Below are 19,135 nucleotides of genomic sequence, written 5' to 3'. Positions count from 1 at the left end.
ACGGGAGCATCAACCAGTATGGCACCAGCCCCAGTCAAAGTGGAACCGACCTGGGACGACGAGCCATGAATCCTCCACGTCAACAGCTCGTCCAACCAGCGGGGAAGCGGTGCAGGATTGATACTGTATGGCCCAAGCAAGGTAAAGTTGGAGTATGCTCTCCGGTTCGGATTCGAGGCATCGAACAACGAGGCAGAATATGAAGCGTTGATCGCCGGGCTAACCTTAGCAAGGGAAATGAAAGCAAAGCACCTCATCGTATGCAGCGACTCACAACTAGTGGTCAACCAAGTCACTGGTGAGTACGAAGCCCGTGACCCAACTATGGGAGCCTACTTGACCAAAGTCGGATAAATCCTGCACGGCTTCATCTCCTACTTTATCAGGAAAATTCCCAAGGTCCGAGAACGCTAAGGCTGATGCCTTGCCACATCTAGTAGAGCGCCAGTCAACCAAGTACGTCCTCATAGACGGACAACTGTACAAAAGATCCTTCACGCTCCCTTATCTACGCTGCCTGCAACCCTCAGAAGCTGAGCACGTACTTCGCGACACCCATGAAGCTTGTACGGTGGACACTTGGGGGACAGAGCACTCGCACAGAAAGTTCTAAGGCAAGGTTATTATTGGCCGACAATGAAGGTAGATGCACTCGATCTCGTCAAAAAATGTGACAAGTGTCAAAGGCATGCCAACATCCACCACTAACCTGCTGCTGATTTGAAATACCTCACTAGCCTGTGGCCCTCCGTGTAGTGGGGAATCGACATCCTTGGTCCATTCCCGCCAGCAACAGGGCAAAGGAGGTTTTTGGTTGTTACAGTAGATTATTTTACGAAGTGGGTGGAAGTCGAACCCCTGGTAACGATCACAGCTCGCAACATACAGAGTTTCTTCTGGAAAAGCATAGTCTACCTCTTCGGACTACCCCGAGTGCTGATATCCGACAATGGGAAGCAGTTCAAAGATGTTAAGTTTCAAAACTGTTGTGCCAAGATGGGGATTCAACAAAACTTTACCTCAGTAGCACACCCCCAAGCGAATGGGCAAGCAAAAGTAACTAACAGGGCGATACTTTGCGGATTGAAAGCTCGGTTAGCTCGAGCAAAGGGATTGTGGGTGGACGAACTGCCTAGTGTCCTTTGGGCTTACCGAACTACTATCAAGACCGCGACGGGTGAAACCCTTTCAACCTCACATATGGCACAGAAGCGGTGATCTCGATAGAAATCGAGGTATCCGCATTACGATTAGAGGCTTATGACGAGGAAACGAATGATGACGAGCTTCGTACCAACCTGGACCTAGTAGAGGAGGTACGAGACCTGGCCTACATTCGGACTGCAGCCTACCAACAAAGAGTAGATCGGTACTATAACGCCCGGGTCAGAAAACGACAGTTCCATGTCGGCGACCAGGTTCTTCGAAAAGTTATGGTACCTGAGCCTATGTGAGTACTCAGACCGAATTGGGAAGGCCCATACCGTGTAAAGCGAGTATTCGGGGGAGGTACATATGAGCTCGAGACTTTGGAAGGGAAGCAGGTATCTTGAGCATGGAATATCGATAACCAAAGAAGGTACTACTTATAAACCCGTGACTCCAAGGCAAAATTTTTCTAAGTCTATGTGACCACCGAACTGGCCGAAAAAGATGACAGATGGAAGAGAGGACTGTGAACCACTCCCAGAAGCTTAAGCGCTATGGGCTATGGCGCTGAGCAAAGTCGCCTCTTCGGCATAGGCAGACAAGTCCCAGTCGCCTCTTCGGCATAGGCAGAAAAGTCTCAATCGCCTCTTCGACATAGGCAGACAAGTCCTAGTTGCCTCTTTGGCATAGGCAGAAAAGTCCTAGTTGCCTCTTCGGCATAGACAGACAAGTCCTAGTCGCCTCTTCGGCATAGACAGGTCGGGTATGTACCCTACAGTGTCCGTCCACCTCGGCGTACAAAAATACGAGGTTGTTCCTACTTGGAGTTCAGCTCGGCACTTCGGGATAACCAACATTTAGAAAGATTTTTACTCAATTTTTGTTGTACTTGCACACACGAGACTTTTTGAATTATTGTGCTTCATTAACAAAAAGTTCAAAGTACATAAAAAAAAACAGCTACTACAACCGAGCACGGAGGCTCGGGATATACATCATATATGGGGGGTCCAAGAAAAGAGGCATGTTTAAACATCAAATCCGCCAGAATTCCCTACAATAGGTAGGTCGGTCTCCATGTGGTCCTCCTCCACGTCATCTTGGCCTGCCTCCCATGACGGTCTCGCCTCGAGTAGCTCGTCGTCACTTTCTCCCGCGGAGGAGTCAGGTTCCTCATCAACCTCCTTCGTCATCTCCTGAGTAACGTTGGACATGGAGATAGATCCGAAATCAAGCTCGGGGAACTTCTACCGCATCAACCACTTGCAGAGCTTGAAGCCCGATCGGTACGAACCGGAGCCATACTCGACCTGGAGGTCATGAAACTCAGGGAACTCTTTGAACTCCTTTATGGCGCGATCTCTTTCCTAAATCATCGCCTCCTGAATGGCGGTGTCGAAGATCTCAGTGAGCTCCTTGATCATCGCCTCAAGGTTTTCATTCTCCCGAAGGAGAGCTTCCTTCTCCCCCTTGAGCTTCTTCTCCTCCGTCAGCACTAGGATCAGCTCCTCCTGGCTCCGAGCTCCCTTCTTGGCTCTAAGAACTTCACCCCGAGCTAAATTCAGCTCACGGTAGAGCTTTCGAGCGTTCTCTTCAGCCTCCCGAGCTCGCTTCAAGCGGATCTCAAATTGATAAACTAATGAGTGGATAGTGGAGTTCAGCTAAAAGAGAGAGAGAGAGAGAGAGAGAGAGAGAGAGAGAGAGAAAAGCAGGTGTAAATACCATTGACAGAAGAAGCCCGAGCTGACTTGTTGGCATGTCAGCCCACTCCACGACCTTTGCAGGATCCCAGGCACTGAAGTATCTTCAGGCTCGCGAGGTGGGGTCCCCTCATCTTGGTCCTCGTCCAAGTCAACAACCGGAGGTTGGGGGCGAACCTCCTCCCCCGGGAGCTCGACAGAGGTCGACTCTGGCGCTACAACCTCGGGTTCGGCAGGAACCGAAGAACTAGCCTCCTCTCGACAAGACCTCTTCGAGGCCTTTCTTTTCTTTCCCTTCTGAACACTCCTCAGAAGGTTAGTGGCATCAACACCCGTCATAGCTTCTGCAAGAGAGAATAAAAAGAGTTAGCCGCGAATTGAAGTAAGTACGAAAGGAAAAGTAATGTGTGTGTCAAGGTAGAGGCCTACCAAGAGGACTCAGCCCATCTCGTATAAGCCTCTCCTCAGCCAAGAAATCTTCTATCTCAAGGCCGAGGTCCCTCCAAGAGTAGAGGACCGCCCTAGTCTCAGCATCCAACCTCACCTCGGGATCCTTAATGGCCACTCGCCAATGAGTCGGGAATGACCATCCTTCAGAGTTCCGAACAAAGAAGTATCTCCTCTTCCAGGCCGATACTTTGTTCGAGTTACGAAACAAAACCTTGAACCCGGGGCGAGGAGAGATATAATAGCTCTGGCGGGTGTTCCCGTGCAGACAAGAAGAGTTCTTAATGGAGCAAATCGAGCTAAAGATGTCTAAAGTAAGAGGTCAATTATACTCATGGAAAAGTGAGATTGTGCCAACAATGGTACGGATGGAGTTCAGGTGTAGCTTGTCTATAGTGACGTAAAAGAACTTGATAATTTCTACGATGAAGGGGTGGAGCGGGAAGCGCAGCCCAATTACGAGTTGTTCCTCAAAAACCGCGAGCTCGTGATGATTGTGAGCCCAAGGGAATTAACCCAAAGGAATGTTGAAGACAAGAGTGTCGGGAAGACGGTAATGGGCTATCAAGAACAACAATCTGTCCAAGGTCATCGTGGAAGGGCCGAAGTTGTCCGGATCCCAACCTCGAGAAGAAGACGAGACCCCCTCTCCGAAGGTCAGCCGCTCTACCTGAGATTCAGGTTCCTCAAGCCGAGATGGCCCGACAGCAAGTAAAGGCGTTTCTCCTAAAAGGTGTAAAGAGGAGCTCTCTAGCAAAGAGTTGGCCTCACCAACGGGAGCTGAGGACCACACCTCGGCACCCTCGGGCTCGCTAGAATCGCTAAGTAACCTATCTATGCTAGCACTAGACATGTTGGACAGGAAAAGGAAAAGGGAACAACTATCTAAAGAAGACAAACTCACCAAAGAAGGCGACAACGACCCGGACACAAAAGGATAGAATGGCGAGCTGAAGGACTCTGACGCGACCTCAAGAGAGCTCAATTACACGATTTATGGCGAGGATAATGGGCCCTTCGGCCCCTATTTATAACCCACCACATCTGTGCGATCCAACGGCTCCCATGAGAACCGGTTGCACGCTACCCGAGGACGAAATCGGTTGAGATCTCGTCCGAATCGGAGGAAAGCGATAAACCTTATCAACACATTGCTCTCCTTCAAAAATGGAACAGACCTTATCCGCATGCCCGAAGATCCCAGAGATCTTTTGTAAGGCCCACGACTACTCCATTATATAAGGACATGAAACCCCAAGGCAAAGGTACGCATGGTTATTTACTCACTAGCATTCAAGCATTCAGATATTTAGCTCGCACCCGTAGTATAGTACTGACTTAAGCATCGGAGCGATCTCGCCGGGTTATCCACCCCGGGTTCTCTGATTTACTGTTCTGCAGTTTGGTCCAGCTCGCCGCACAACCAGAGTTCGGATCGCCTTCCAGCTAGGAGTATATGGATCGCGCACAATCACATTGTAATCTGAATGGGTGTCAAGATGACAAACCAATAGAACCAATCAAAATGAAAGAGATCCACACTACAAAACTCCACTCTCTCCCTTTTTTTCATTTGGATAGTACACATTTGTTAGGCCCCATTTACTTCTTGCAAGCAAACTGACACCGATTTCTGATCAAATGTCTTACCAATGTCCTTCTTCCTTCCCTCAAACCCCTTAAATTCCAGCTTAATAGCTCACTCTAACCTCCTACCCCTGACTCCTATAAATCTCAACATTTCAGCCCCTCAATCTTCCTCTTCTAAACACTCCCCTTCAACCCCTTCTTCATCCCAGCCCGATTCTTTCTTTCTTTCTTTCTATTTTTCTCTTCTATTTTCTTTTTTTTTCAAATTGTTCAAAAGTAATCCTCGCAAAGCCTTTCCCACCCCAGAAGAACAATCCATATTGGTAGCAGGGCTCCTTTAAGCTGTGTTTCAGAGTATTAACTGAAACAAATAGCATAGGAATTTAACTCAGTGAGAGCACAAGCTTATATAATCCATCTGCAATGGTTAAAAGGGATTTTGTGCTTTATTTGTGGGGAAGCATTTTAGCTCAGAAGAATCAGAAAAAATAATCAGCTTTCTGTCCTATCTATGTTGTCAATAGGTTGATAGTGGACAAAACTCTTAACAGTAACTAAGCTACACCATCTTTCTGATTTAGTTATATTAGTCAAATGCAATACTCTGACCATTATCTGCTTTATCTTTTTCTAATTGTACAGAGCTGAATTGCTATCTATATTGTTAATAGGTTGATGGTGAGTACAACACTCTACACTCATAATAACAAATTTCATCATGTTTCTTCTAAAAGGAAGCATAATGATTAAAATTTATCAATACAGTATTTAGGAATGAAGGTGTGCATGACAGGGTTTGCATGTAATGGGACTATTTTTTATATTGGACATGTAGTAATGAGGAAAGCATAAAAAAGTACAAAGATGGCAAGTCTACATCTTATACAAAATACACCTTATCTCCATAAATAGTTGAGATAAAGATTCGTTGAGTTTGAGTTGGGTAAAAGGGAATCTATTCCCTTATCTTGTGCTTTAATATAATTCAGACAAATTCATTACTTGACACAAAATTAAAAGAATAATAAAATAGAGGCATAAGCACAGAAGAATATCCTGCTTAAGTAAACCAATCTGCAATATGCTCACAATCATTTTCAAAATGGGTGGGCTGATAATTTTTCTTTCAAAAGCCAACCATTTAAACAGAGTAAGTTCTGCTTCTCCACAAAAATATTGTAACATGCATGGATAGGAGAGAAATCTCCTTTTTTTGCTTCATGACTCCTGTGTCTTGGCCAAGAGTAATATGGTATCCTCTTCGGAAAGGTGATGCATTATATCACACTCACATATAGAAAAAAAAGGGTGCATTTAGTGTGGTAAGATGCAAATCTTGGAAGAATACCTTGTTAAGAGGTGACTTCAGGCTTACACGAAGCAGCAACGCTGTAATGAATTCCAGTGTCATGTAGTTTACATTAGGAAGCCGCTTAAGTATGTTTTTCATTGAATGTATGCTGGAACGAGCACTGATAATTTCATGATAGAGGTCAAACGTGGCAAGTGGCTCAGGAAGACTTGCAAGGTAACACTTAACTAGAAATGCAACATCAACTGGGTTCGCACTCTCCGACAGTGATGCATTGTAATCTGCAAAAGAAAAGTTAAACCAAAAGATAACAAGGATGATAAAAACAACGCACAAGAAACAAATATTTGTAAGAGATGATACCATGGTTGTATAGTGAAACCAACTGCTGAATAACCTTTTTATCTCCTTCAGATTTGAACAACTGCTCTGAGTTTAAGCCTAGAAAGCACAACCATATGCGATATTACATCCAATGACTTGGTGAGCTATAAAGGAACATATAGTAGAAAACTGTTCTCTTTTAATTTCATATTAATCACCTGATAATATGAGAAAATCTGCACATCTGACCAAAATATAAGGGACGGGCTTGTTGGACTGTTGCCGTTGTACTGTTATCTCAATTGGCACCCCAAATACTGGAAGAAAAATGGAAAAAAAAAAAATAGAATGAATCACCTCAAAGTAGTCAAAATAGAAATTTTGGTATACAATTACTATATGCAGGGTTTTAAATTTTGGCAATTGATCATTTAACAGTAGATATGGCTTTAAATAGAACGGATTGGAAAAACAGGATTCATGTAGCCAACCCCATATAGTTGGGACAAGGCATGGATGATGATGATATTTCATTCTGATTTTGCTTAACAAAACATAAGTTGGATTTAAATGAAATAGGAAAACCTAACAGAGATGAGAAATTGAGAAATTAAGAATAAATAGGAACTTTGGACAAGTATTAGATAGGAAATAGAAATAAAGAGCATAAAATAGTAGGAAAAGAAGGAAACTAAACTTGGTAATTTATCATTTTTCTTAGGATTCATCTGGAAGACTGGAACCTTGAATCTATGGTGAAATTCCAAAAAAAAAAAAAACATATAGTTGTTTCCGTGTTAGAGAATATCAACCCATTCAAGGACCTCACCTAACAGCTTAAGCTTTTAGGTTGAATGGTTCGTTGACATGGTATCAGAGCCACTACTCTAGAATGGAATAGCCTTATCACCAGTTTATAGACACTTGTTGAGGCCTTATCCATGTACCATGATAAGTTAACCCATAATGATCCAAGCATGGTTTAAACAAAAGACATCTTACAAGCAGAAGGTTGAACTTTAACCTACCCATTACCACCAGCAGTAGCTGTAGTTCTCTACCCTGGACACCCTGAGCTTTACTTTTCTACTCTTCATTAAGAAATTTGAAACTAGTTAGCATGTTGCCTTGAGATACTATGAGCAACTACGACTGCTATAACAAACCTTTTTTAGGAATTCACTAGAAGGAACCAAACAAATGAATGATGCAGCAGTCCACCAAGTAGGTTATTACTAAATCATATTGAATTTGATAGTCTCCAAACAAACAACTTCAACTTACAACCTTTTATGTTTACAGGTTGCAAATACAATTTGATCTCATTGATGAAGGTAGCCTAAAATTAATTGAGCATAAATGATTTTTCACACACTAGATGGGGTTCTCTCGACCCACAAGTCAAATTCAGTTTGCACGTTTCAATGCAAGTCCTGCTAAGCAGGCCAGCAATTCAAGCCAGTCACTACTCACTAGCATCTCAACCATCCACCAACTTTCCTAATTGTGATTCGCATCCACCGTCAGTACTTGCTAATGAATAAACAGAAAACAAAGAAGATAAAAACGATTAATCAAATCAACAATAATAAAAAGCACCATTCAGTCCCAACTCTCATCCTTCAACTGGAACACTTTCCTTTATATTCTCTTATGACAGCATGATGTTCAATTTGTCTGTGGACTCAGTCAAAGAGAAAGACGGTAAACAAGAATATCAGAATGCCTGAAACTGAAATTTTTTTTTGATAATTGAAATAATTTTATTAATCAGCAATAGACAATAGTACAAAGTCCCCAAGGAAAGGCACGAGTTGCAACCTCTCCGGGCTAGTTAAGTACAGATTTCCAAATTAATAACAACTTACATAGAAGCACAAAAACGATCTTCCCTATAAACCCCCTTGTTTGGATAAAGCATCAGCCAAAGAATTAGCAGACCTACTAACCCATTTTACCTCAACTTTCATATTGTTGGTTAACCACTTTACTTTTTTTATGAGATCTTTGTAGCCCCAAATGGTGGTATCCAAGTTTAGGAGCCACCTTGTTACCACCTAAGAGTCCCCTTCAACTAGGAGATGCTCCACCCCAAGCTGGTTGGCGATCTGAATTCCTTGTACTACAGCAAGGATTTCTGCCCCTGTGGAATCCCCCACTCCCACTGGTCCTGAGAATAGGGAAATTATGTTGCTGTCCTTATTTCTCAGGATACCCCCTATACCTGAAGGCCTGGGGTTGCCTTGGCTGCTTCCATCAAAGTTCAGCTTGATGACACCTTCCAAAGGCAGAATCCATTCTGACAGAATTCTATCCTTCTTTGTTGAAGTGTTAGCTATTACTAGCCAATTCCTCCACAAGTCATCAAAGGAGAAGTCATCAAAGATGTCCACAGTTTTCAGCCAATGGATTGCTCTTGTTAGGATACAATCCTTAATTTCATCTAACCCTCTTTCCTTCTCTAAGAAAATTCTTGCATTCCTTTCCTCCCAAAGAGTCCACAGAGTAGCTGCTCTGACACATTTCCACATGACCTTACTTCTTCTAGTGTGCCAAACAAAGACAGATGGGTTGAATAACAAGCTTAAATCAGAAGGACCACCTACCTCCAAATAAACAAAGGCTCCACCTCCAGATAGCTGTAGCAAAGGAACAGGAGATCAGCAAATGGACATAGTCCTCATTCTCGGCCTTACACAAGGAACACCAATTTGGGGAAAGACAAAGCGAGGGTCTCTTTTTCTGTAAGTTTTCCAAAGTATTGATTTTCCCATAGAAGACTTCCCAGCAGAATACAACAATTTTTGGGGGAATAGGTCGTGCCCAGACTTCTTTGACAAGGAATCCTTGGGAAAAGGGGTTAGAACTGAGGGATTTTAGAAAAGAAGAGCAAGTAAAAGTAGCTTTTGGAAGAGGAGTCCAAACCCTTTGATCAGAAGAAGTGGGGTCTAAGCAAACAGATTCTAGTAAATGAATTAGCTCAATAACACAATTCGACTCACCATCCCTTAACCCTCTACGAAACCCAAAGTCCCAGTTTAAAGATAAGGGGTTTAACGGGATTGGGAGAAAAGTTGCAATTGGCTCAAGTTTGTGAAGGGAAATGGAATAGAGCGAGGGGAAACAATCTTTGAGGGGTTGAGTACCCACCCAAATACAAAGGAAGCTGAAGAGCATCTTTTTGCAGAAATGTTGTGGGATACTTCCCATACAGAAAATCATCAAGTAGTGACACCGATAATCCTCAAGACCCTTATTTTTTCATATTATATTCTGCAGATGCATTCTATAAAGGAACGCCTTCCAACTTCTCAGAACTCCCATCTCTGCTACTGCTACTGCTGGAAGAGCTGTAATCATCTGAAACATTCAAAACCTAATCCACCAAAAGCTTGCATTTAACAACTCATAACTTCAATTGATTCCTTTCAAGTAATCTTCTGTGATCCCCTCATAGATATCAAAACTGGAATCAAAAGAAAATCCTCAACCATCACTATCAGATGACCTGGGTCACTTTGCTTCTTCTTTCTATCAATTGCAAACTCTCTTAATCCAGTAATCACAGATTCACAATCCCAATTTCTCTTTAAAAAGAAAAACAGATGCAGTAATAAGAGCTTCTGAGAAATCTCATATTCAAAACTCAAAGGGGAAAAAAAAGAATAAAAAAACAATTCCATGTTTCTGTCTTTTCTATATATTCTATAATTGTTTAACGAGTCATCTTATACAGCCATGACTGGAGAAGATGAAGGATTAAGGGAACTCAGTTGAGGGGCATATTTCTTCTTGATTTGTGAACTTGTTTCTCTGTTTTAATCTCTTACTTTCTGTTTATTTCTAATTTTTTTCTAAATTATTTAGTAGTATTTATTGCTGACAAGTACAATGCTAGAGTAGAGATGAATCTCAAACAGATCTGGTTGACAGTGCTAGGGAACAACTTCAGTTGCCAATCCTTAGGAGTGGCTTATCATTACTTTTAAGCTTAACATACCACTTTCCACTCCTAGTTGTATTTCTAACTCTTCAATCTGCACCCTCAGATCTAGGTAGTTTTCCTGATATGAAAATAAAGTAAGAAGCTGAGTGCTACAATGCAGTGATGCACCTTTGTAAGTGATCCATTAGAAGGAATTACAATATCAAACTTTGCAACCATTCCCAGAAGCCAATAGCTTCAGACACAGTTCTTGTTATATCCCTACCTTCTTCTCATAGGTTTCTAGATAATCAATGCATCAATGTTCATTTCAAGTTTCCATTAGAAACTGTTACTTTATGCACTGAAAGTGAAAAGATTTCCTTCTACAATAAAAGGAGTATCAAATTATCAAATTATGTTCACTTAGATGACATGCTATGATATTGATTTAGGACACAGGTGCATACCATATATATCAGTATCAGTATTGTATGATGGTGATACTCACATGACACACTAAAATACCATTTTTCCAGACTTATTCACTTCATTGAATTCTACCTCTCAACCATTCAAATCAAACTAGTTCACTTCAATAGAAACACATACAAATGCAAGCATGCATGTTGCATGTGCAAACACAGGCACATGCACAAAGTTATGAGCTGGAAAGTTCAAGATCAAAGCTTGTATTTTTCACACCAATAAAAAAAGTTTTACATCATCTTGCATAACATTAAGTTTTCTTTTCAATTTTAAGCCTTCTATTTTTATTGCCAAACAAACAAGTTATATTTTGATCTTTTAACAGTTGAAAATATATATGATAAATCATAATTTAACAATAGATATGGCATTAAACAGAACGGAATGGTGAAATAGGATTCATGTAGCTGGCCCCATATAGTTGGTATAAGACTTGGATGATGATGATTCCTGCAAAATAAAATCTTGAAATCCAAAAATACAAAATAGAAGAGGTCTAATTCTACAAACTGATGAGCAATTGTATGTTAGGGCTTGTCTAATTCCATACAATTCGTGTACGAACAAAGATAAGCAGTAATAAAGTATGCATATTGGTACTATGAAATGTATTGTCAATTTGTTGTTTGCAGGGAAGGCATTAGACTAACAGTCAACGCATATCAAAGGCATAACTATTTCCTGATGAAGATCATAGTTGCTTTTGGCCAAATCAATACAGTCACACAAATTTCAGTGCTAGCTGAGGCACAGACTGAAACTAAGAATCTTTTCCTTATGGACTTAGCTACTACTCCAGAAAGAACATTCAAGTCTTTAATCTTTCTAGAGACAAAATCACAATAGTAGAACTGTTGAAACTTTTTAAATACACACTATATGATGCCAAAGGAGACATGGACTACCTTTCTGACTGAACCAATAATATGATGTATATGTACAGACACAAACAAATACCATTTACAGAGCATAGAAAACTCACCATCAGTGCTAGCAACTCCCTGCATAGTTAAAGAAAAAATCAGGACTTGAACAAGCAACTGGGTTCAAAATTGATTGCCTATGTTGAATTACATACCTTCTGCCAACGTTCAATATTGGTCAAAATGCTCTTACTTCTTTGGGCAGTCTTCTTTGCTACCTGAAGAACCATCCATTTGCAATACACCATTAGACCTTCAACATACACATTTAAGTTCTAAATTCAGATAGAAAATCACAAGATACATGCAAGCATTCTTCTCAAATATGATAACATTAGAAAATACCATATTAAGCTAAAATGTGGTTTGAGAGTTGAGGTGTTTTAAGAAACAAATAAACTTGTAATGGAAATTTCAGGCTCTTATACTAATCAGCTTGTTTCCTGGAACAGTGCTTTAAAAGACATGCTTAGGCACGTAAGCAATGCGCATTTAAGGCATGCTCATGCTTGAACTCAGGCAAGATCAGCTGGATTTTTTTTTTTTTTTTTTTTTGGGGGGGGGGGTGGGTGGGCGGGGGAGGGGGGTAAAAGACATGGATTGAGGTGCAGGTAACCCAGGTGTGTGCCTTTTTATAAACATGCTTTTAGTTACCTTTTTGTTTATTCTTATACCTTTATATGGTCTATTAACTTCTAAATAACCTTTTTATTGTTGCTTGCGCACTAGTAATGTTTCAATAACTTTAAAAGAGACAAAAGCAAAGACCTTTTGAATACCTGAAGCCCTAAATTTTGCAGATAGGATCTCAGATAAAATTTACACTAAAGAAGCAACAAGAATACAACTAATCTCAGATCCTTACTTAAAACAGAATGAACTGAAACTAATATCACAAAACTACCCCTTCATATATATGGGCCAAAGATGAAACTAAAATGAGATCAGAGTAGAAACATGCACAAGAGGAGAATAAAAAGATTTTATTAAAATCCATTGAAGCTTCTTAAACTAATCCTGAGGACACTAAATAGAAAATATAAAATAATTACTTTCCTTAAGCTCCCTAATATTACCAAATCTCCCACTAAATCCTGAAGATTGGTTCATTGGTATTACCATCAGTATATGTACCCTGAACTTAGTTTTCCATAATCCAAATTACATCATCTTTGTCACATAGGAAAAACAAATTATTTGAGCATTCTATCAGTACAAATTTGCTGAAATTGGCCACCTTCAAATGTAATACATCCCCTAAACTGAAGTGAGAAATTTAGAATATATCCTTTTCCTTTTCTTTCCATTTGGTACACCCACATATTTTTCATGAGGAGATAGATATAATGCATCAATTACAAGTCATAGTTTGTTACATCTGGCTATGGTGTAGTCATACTCATGTCTGCATGAAGAACTCAAACCTACTATATACATAGAAATGCAAAAGAGGTATTATCGGATATCTTATAACCTATGACAATATTTTGACCCTTGAACTAGTAATAGCAAATTGTAATTACAGAAAAAAAAAATAGCTGAGACAAAGTTCAAAATATTGATACAATACATCCCATATCGGGCATATCGTATCGTATCATTGGGTTTCCGAAACACCTGTTTAAAGGTGTTTTCAGAAAACCAATTTTTTATTTATTAAATAATATATATATGAAATTTTGAAAAAAAAAGTAAAAAAATAAAAGGCATGTGGTAAAAGGTATACACCCCTGCCAATACATTTGGGTGTATCAATACTTTAAACCATGAGTAGAGGAACTCAAAATTATGTCCATAAGCCATGCCTATTTGAGAAGGCAAGCATGTCAAACCCATGGTGCATACTCGAAGAAGGTACATGGCATATACAAATCAATTTAGTGCTGCTTTAGCAGTTTTGGAATTGTTAAATATTTCAGCCACCTTTAACTACTTTCTAGTGTAGAAATGCTTGACAACCACAGTTTAGCTAAAGTTACATGAATTGCCTTTGAAAAAAGGTCAAAAGATAGCCATGTACAATTAAGGGAGGGAGAAATAGAAGTGTAAATTAAAATAACTTAGCTTTGTAATACTGTTCAGAGGTTAGGTCCGTATACAGTTGAAACCTCCTAAGACCCCAGATTGCCAGGACCAGCATTAGGCAATAGCCTGGTCATACTGTTCAGAGGTCAGGTCCGTATACAGTTGAAACCTCCTAAGACCCCAGATGCCAGGATCAGCACTAGGCAATACCTGATCATACTGTTCAGAGGAATTTGTCATTTGAAATACTGAATATAGATTTACCAGAGTCCACTGTTACCTCTTCAACTTTCATCTTTCCTACAGCAACCTTGTCCTTTGTTTCTGAGATGCCCTTCATCAGCAGTATCCCAGTTGTTGAGGCAGCAGTACGAAGGCGATCCTGCATAGCATCTCTTGTTGATGGCCGCAGTGCAGCCTCCCGTATAAGGAACCATCGATTTTTCACCAATGACCCAACTTTTTCAGCTGCATCAGCTACATTCCCTTTAGCATCTTTTGCAACCTCCCCCACAAATGTCCCAGCAGACTGTCCAGCTTCTTTAAGCTTAACCCCTGAATTAAAACTTTTTTGCCACAATCAGAGGAAGCAAGAAATAGAAATCTCTCAATATAATCATTTGTAAATGTTGCAGTCTTGCGGTGAGCAGGCAGAGGTTACCTGAAGAAGTAAAGAAACCATTTGCCTTCTCATGCCACTGAGGTGAGACAGCCGAAGGCATGGAAACAATGCAAAGACAAAAATGAACCGAACGCAGAAACAAATGAACCTGAATTTAACATAAACAAAGGCGTAAAATATACATCATATCACACACCAGTTGTATCTATAAGCACTAGTAATGAAGTTTACACTGTTTTTAAATTGATCGCTATAAAACAAAAACTATCACATGTTACATTTCTTCCCACCTACCCCCCCCCAAAAAAAAAAGAAAAGAAAACATAGAGCAAATAATCTATGATCAACTAAACTCCTGTGAAGCATCCTTCATAAGGTCAGAATACGAAATTCAGCGACAAACAAATAAATTCAACCCTAAGTCGAAATCTAAGCCAGTCTATCGAGAGAATTAAATAAAACTGACTTATCAAAAAAAGAATTAAATAAAACTAGCCATTTCGTAGAATCCGTAATAGATCCATCAATAGAAACCTAATATTTTAACTAAACAGCCCTCGATCATCAAAATAAGCATATGCAAGAATAAGGATGATTCAAAATTGAATTCAAATAAACAACAAAAATCAGAAACCCTAACAATTTTGGTAAGAGATTGCGATCATTGTAGAAGATCAGTAGACTTTACCTTGTTATAGCGAGCGAATGGAAATGAAGAACAGTCGGGGAAAAGGAAAAGGATACAGAGAGAGAAAGAAAGAAAGAAGAAAAAAGGTCCAACACGAGGAGCTCGCTTTTGAACGACGACCTGCTCGAAATGGAGATTTAGAGGACGTGTATTTATATCAGGCACGGAACAGTTCTCGTTGGTTGAGGGAACACGCGGAGAGGTTGGGTTGGCTGGTTCAAGAGAGGTCCAACTAATATAACGGTTATATAGTTCCAAGGGCAAAGCTCTAGGACTCTTGAATCTCGGAGTTGTGATTTGTGACTTGTGATCTGCGAAGTGCCAACTTTGGAAGGTCGTCGACTGAGACTCGACTCGTCGTAGAAGAAGAAAACGTTAAACTCCAAGCGACAAAAGTCACAAAACCTGAAAAGTGAAAACCATGTCTGTCTCTTGACTTTATTTCTATTAAACCAAACACATCCTAAGGTCAGTTGGTGATGAAAGTGTAGGGACGTCCCCACGTAGAGTGCTACACCGCTTGTTTTGATCTTTTCCTATCATGTACGAGGATTCAGCCTGATAACTGATATTGGTAGAAATAAAAAGCCTACAACATATACCTATTGTTGGATTTTTATCTCATAAGAAATTAAATCTAATGAGTTTGATTGGTCAATTACATGAGAAATTGCACCTGCACACTTGATTGAAAATTCAGTTTTTCTCTTACAAAACCCAGTTTTGAACTTGTCCCACATTGGAAAATTATAAATTTTGTTTTCAGTATTTTAATAGGAGCTGATTTACACTCCTTAGAATTAGTAGAGGAGAGTATAGGGATTTGATATCGCGCACATGTGTGCGGCGTAATGAGGCACTTTAAAACTAATTTAGCATATCTAAAAGTGTGAGGGTGCTTAGCATATTATAAAATTTCAAATCCTAAAAGTACTAAATTATGACTCAAAGCTAAGAAAAGTACGTTTGTTGAAATGTTGAATTCTTTGAAAATAAGTTGTGCTTTGAATCTACAGAAAATGAATCCACATAAATATTTAGGTTCAGATTTTATCTATACTCGGTCAATTGTATTTTTGGTTAAGGCTGATAGAGAAAAAGATTTTAAATAAGATACATATTGTCCTAAACATTGAAAATGATCCAAAAACCTATAGTGAGACCATGACCTCTACAGATGCTGCATTTTAGAAAGAAGCTATAAATGATCAAATAGATTCAATAATGTCAAATAACACATGGATACTAGTAGACCTATCTCCAGGCTCAAAACCAATAAAATGTAAATGGGTGTTTAGAATAAAATACAACACTGATGGAACTATACAAACTTTTAAGACTAGATTAGTAGTCAAAGGATTTAGTCAAAAGGAAGTGATTGATTACTTTGACACCTATGCACCAGTGGCTCGAATAACTTCTATTATAACACTCATAGTATTAGCATTCATTTATCACATATCTGTTCATCAAATGGATGTTAAAACCGCTTTCTTAAATGGTGATTTAAATGAAGAGGTTTATATGGAACAACCAAAAGGGTTTGTTCTTCTTGGAAATGAGAAAAAGTCTGTAAACTGGTTAAATCACTATATGGATTAAAACAAGCATCTAAACAGTGGCATGAAAATTTTGATTCTTGCATCATAGTTTTTGGTTTTAAACATAATAGTGCTGATAGATGCATCTACTCAAAATTCACTAAAAATTATGGAGTAACTATATGTCTTTATATTGATGATATGCTTATTGTCGGCACCAATATGGTTGGCATAAACGAAACTACAAACTACTTATCCTCTGTCTTCAAGATGAAAGATTTAGGAAAAGTAGATACCATATTGGGAATAAAAATTAAAAAGCATAATAGGGACCATGCATTAAGCCAATCACATTATATTGAGAAAGTACTTGAGAAATTTAAGCATTTAGGGTTTAAAGAATATAGCACACCATATGATTTTAGAATAAAACTAATAGAAAATACTAGTAGAGCAATTGCACAACTTGAGTATGCTAGTGCAGTAGAAAACTTGATGTATGTTATGCTTTATATCAGACTTGATATTGCATTTGCAGTAAGTAAACTCAGTCGGTTTACAACTAATCCCAGTGCAGAGCACTGTAAAGCAATTGGAAGAGTTCTTGGGTATCTCAAGAGAACCTTGAAACTTGGCTTGTTTTACTGTAATTATCTAACTGTACTAGAAGGGTACACTGATGCAAATTGGATTACCGATAATGAAGATAACAAGTCCACATCTAGATGGATTTTCGTCCTTGGTGGGGGTGCAATCTCTTGGGCATCCAAGAGACAAACTTGTATATCTCACTCGACCATAGAATTCGAATTCATAGCCTTAGCGGCTACTGGAAAAAATGCTGAATGGATTAGGAATTTATTATTGGATATAAAACTTTGGCCTAGTCCTATGGCTTCAATTTCCATTTACTGTGATAATGAGGCAACTCTGTCAAGGGCCTACAGTGGTACCTACAATGGTAAGTCCAGACATATAAGTCTGAGACATGAATTTGTAAGGCAACTGATTCAAGATGGAATCATCACTATAACCTATGTGAGGTCAAGTAAAAACTTGGTTGATCCTCTTACCAAGGGCTTGGCCAGAGAATTTGTAAGAATGACAACCAAAGATATGGGATTAAAAACCTTTACTTAGTCACCTATAATGGTAACCCAACCTGAACTGAAAAACCATCAGTGTTGGGTTTAATGGGTAACAACAAGTTACTGCAATGTGACTGTTAACACTGACACTAAAAAATTTCTCATCACAACATAAACAGTGCGGTCCGTTATGATAAAAGGTTGAGATAAACTTTTAAGAAAGTTCTGAAATGTGTCAAATAACGGAGTACATAGTGGAACTTCACCTATGTGAACATAGAAGTGGTGCCGCTTCTCATGAGAGTTTGGCTTTGCTCTCGACATTGTTTTTGAAACCAGGAAATAAGCACATGGCTATAACAATGTTGAGCAAAACTTGAAATTATTGCAGAGACTGGACATTTTTGTGTGTATAGGTGTCTCCGGTCTGTCTTGAGAGTAATTGGTTTAATGTCTTACCACCAATAACTTTGACAAGGCTCTTAGATATCTATACTAACAAAAGGTTTAAGTTGATAAATACATTTTGTATGCATAATTGTATCATAGTAGTTTGGATTGAGAAGGAACTATGTAATTGATCAATCAATGTGGGGGATTGTTGGATTTTAATCTCATAAGAGATTAAATTCAATGGGTTTGATTGGTCAATTACATGAGAAATCGCACCTGCACACTTGATTGAAAAATCAGTTTTTTTCTTACAAAACCCAGTTTTGAACTTGTCTCACATTAGAAAATTATAAGTTTTGTTTTCAGTATTTTAATAGGAGCTGATTTACACTCCTTAGAATTAGTAGAGGAGAGTATGGGGATTCGATACCGCGCAACGCACGCACATGCGTGTACGCGCGTGTGTGCGGCGCAATGAGGCGCTTTAGATGCGCACTTTGCTCGCACTTCGCGTGGCTCGCGATCGACGGCTTTGGTTTTGGTGCGTTGCTGACCATTGATCATCGTTGATGAGATCAACGGTCACGATTCGATCGGGTGTGATCAAGAGGCACAATTCAAAATTAACAGTCACTAACTGTTAACTACTTTTTAAACAGTCACAATGTTTGAAATTGTGACTGTTAAAGGTGCCTTCTCTAAACCAGCACCTACCTTTCTTCATACCTCTTCACAAATTATTTAAGAAGCATGAATCAAACTTCAAAACACACAATTTCGAAATTCACACTCTCTCTTTCTCTTAGTCCAGTCTGCTACAGACTCATAGAAGGTTTCTTTGGAGACTCTTCAACTTTGCTAGTTGCAGATTCTCGCCCAAGGCTCTGTTGTATCCTGGGAAAGAATTTGCCTGTAACCC

At 39.5% G+C, this 19,135-nt stretch overlaps 1 protein-coding gene across 3 annotated transcripts in view; it reads right to left on the bottom strand.

Moving 5' to 3' along the window:
• Positions 1-15,610, bottom strand: part of LOC104598449 (small G protein family protein / RhoGAP family protein) — a 29,001-nt gene extending 13,391 nt beyond the window's left edge. For 2 of the 3 annotated variants that reach the window (XM_010260512.3, XM_010260513.3), the window contains exons 1-8: positions 15,195-15,610; positions 14,546-14,654; positions 14,165-14,439; positions 12,015-12,077; positions 11,919-11,937; positions 6,741-6,839; positions 6,562-6,639; positions 6,235-6,479 (exon numbers count right to left, since the gene is read on the bottom strand). In XM_010260512.3, coding sequence (XP_010258814.1) covers positions 6,235-6,479; positions 6,562-6,639; positions 6,741-6,839; positions 11,919-11,937; positions 12,015-12,077; positions 14,165-14,439; positions 14,546-14,606 — 840 coding nt within the window. In that variant the 5' untranslated portion in view covers positions 14,607-14,654; positions 15,195-15,610. Of the gene's footprint in view, positions 1-6,234; positions 6,480-6,561; positions 6,640-6,740; positions 6,840-11,918; positions 11,938-12,014; positions 12,078-14,164; positions 14,451-14,545; positions 14,655-15,194 lie in introns of those variants that run through there. The other variant, XM_088889407.1, reaches the window with a different exon arrangement.
• Positions 15,611-19,135: the final 3,525 nt, after the last annotated feature.

Source organism: Nelumbo nucifera, chromosome 6, assembly GCF_055504915.1.
Source record: "Nelumbo nucifera cultivar China Antique chromosome 6, China Antique-T2T, whole genome shotgun sequence".
In the NCBI taxonomy this organism is placed as follows: Eukaryota; Viridiplantae; Streptophyta; class Magnoliopsida; order Proteales; family Nelumbonaceae; genus Nelumbo; species Nelumbo nucifera.
The sequence above is the reverse complement of the archived record's forward strand: the minus strand, read 5'-3'. Positions and strand labels throughout refer to the sequence as shown.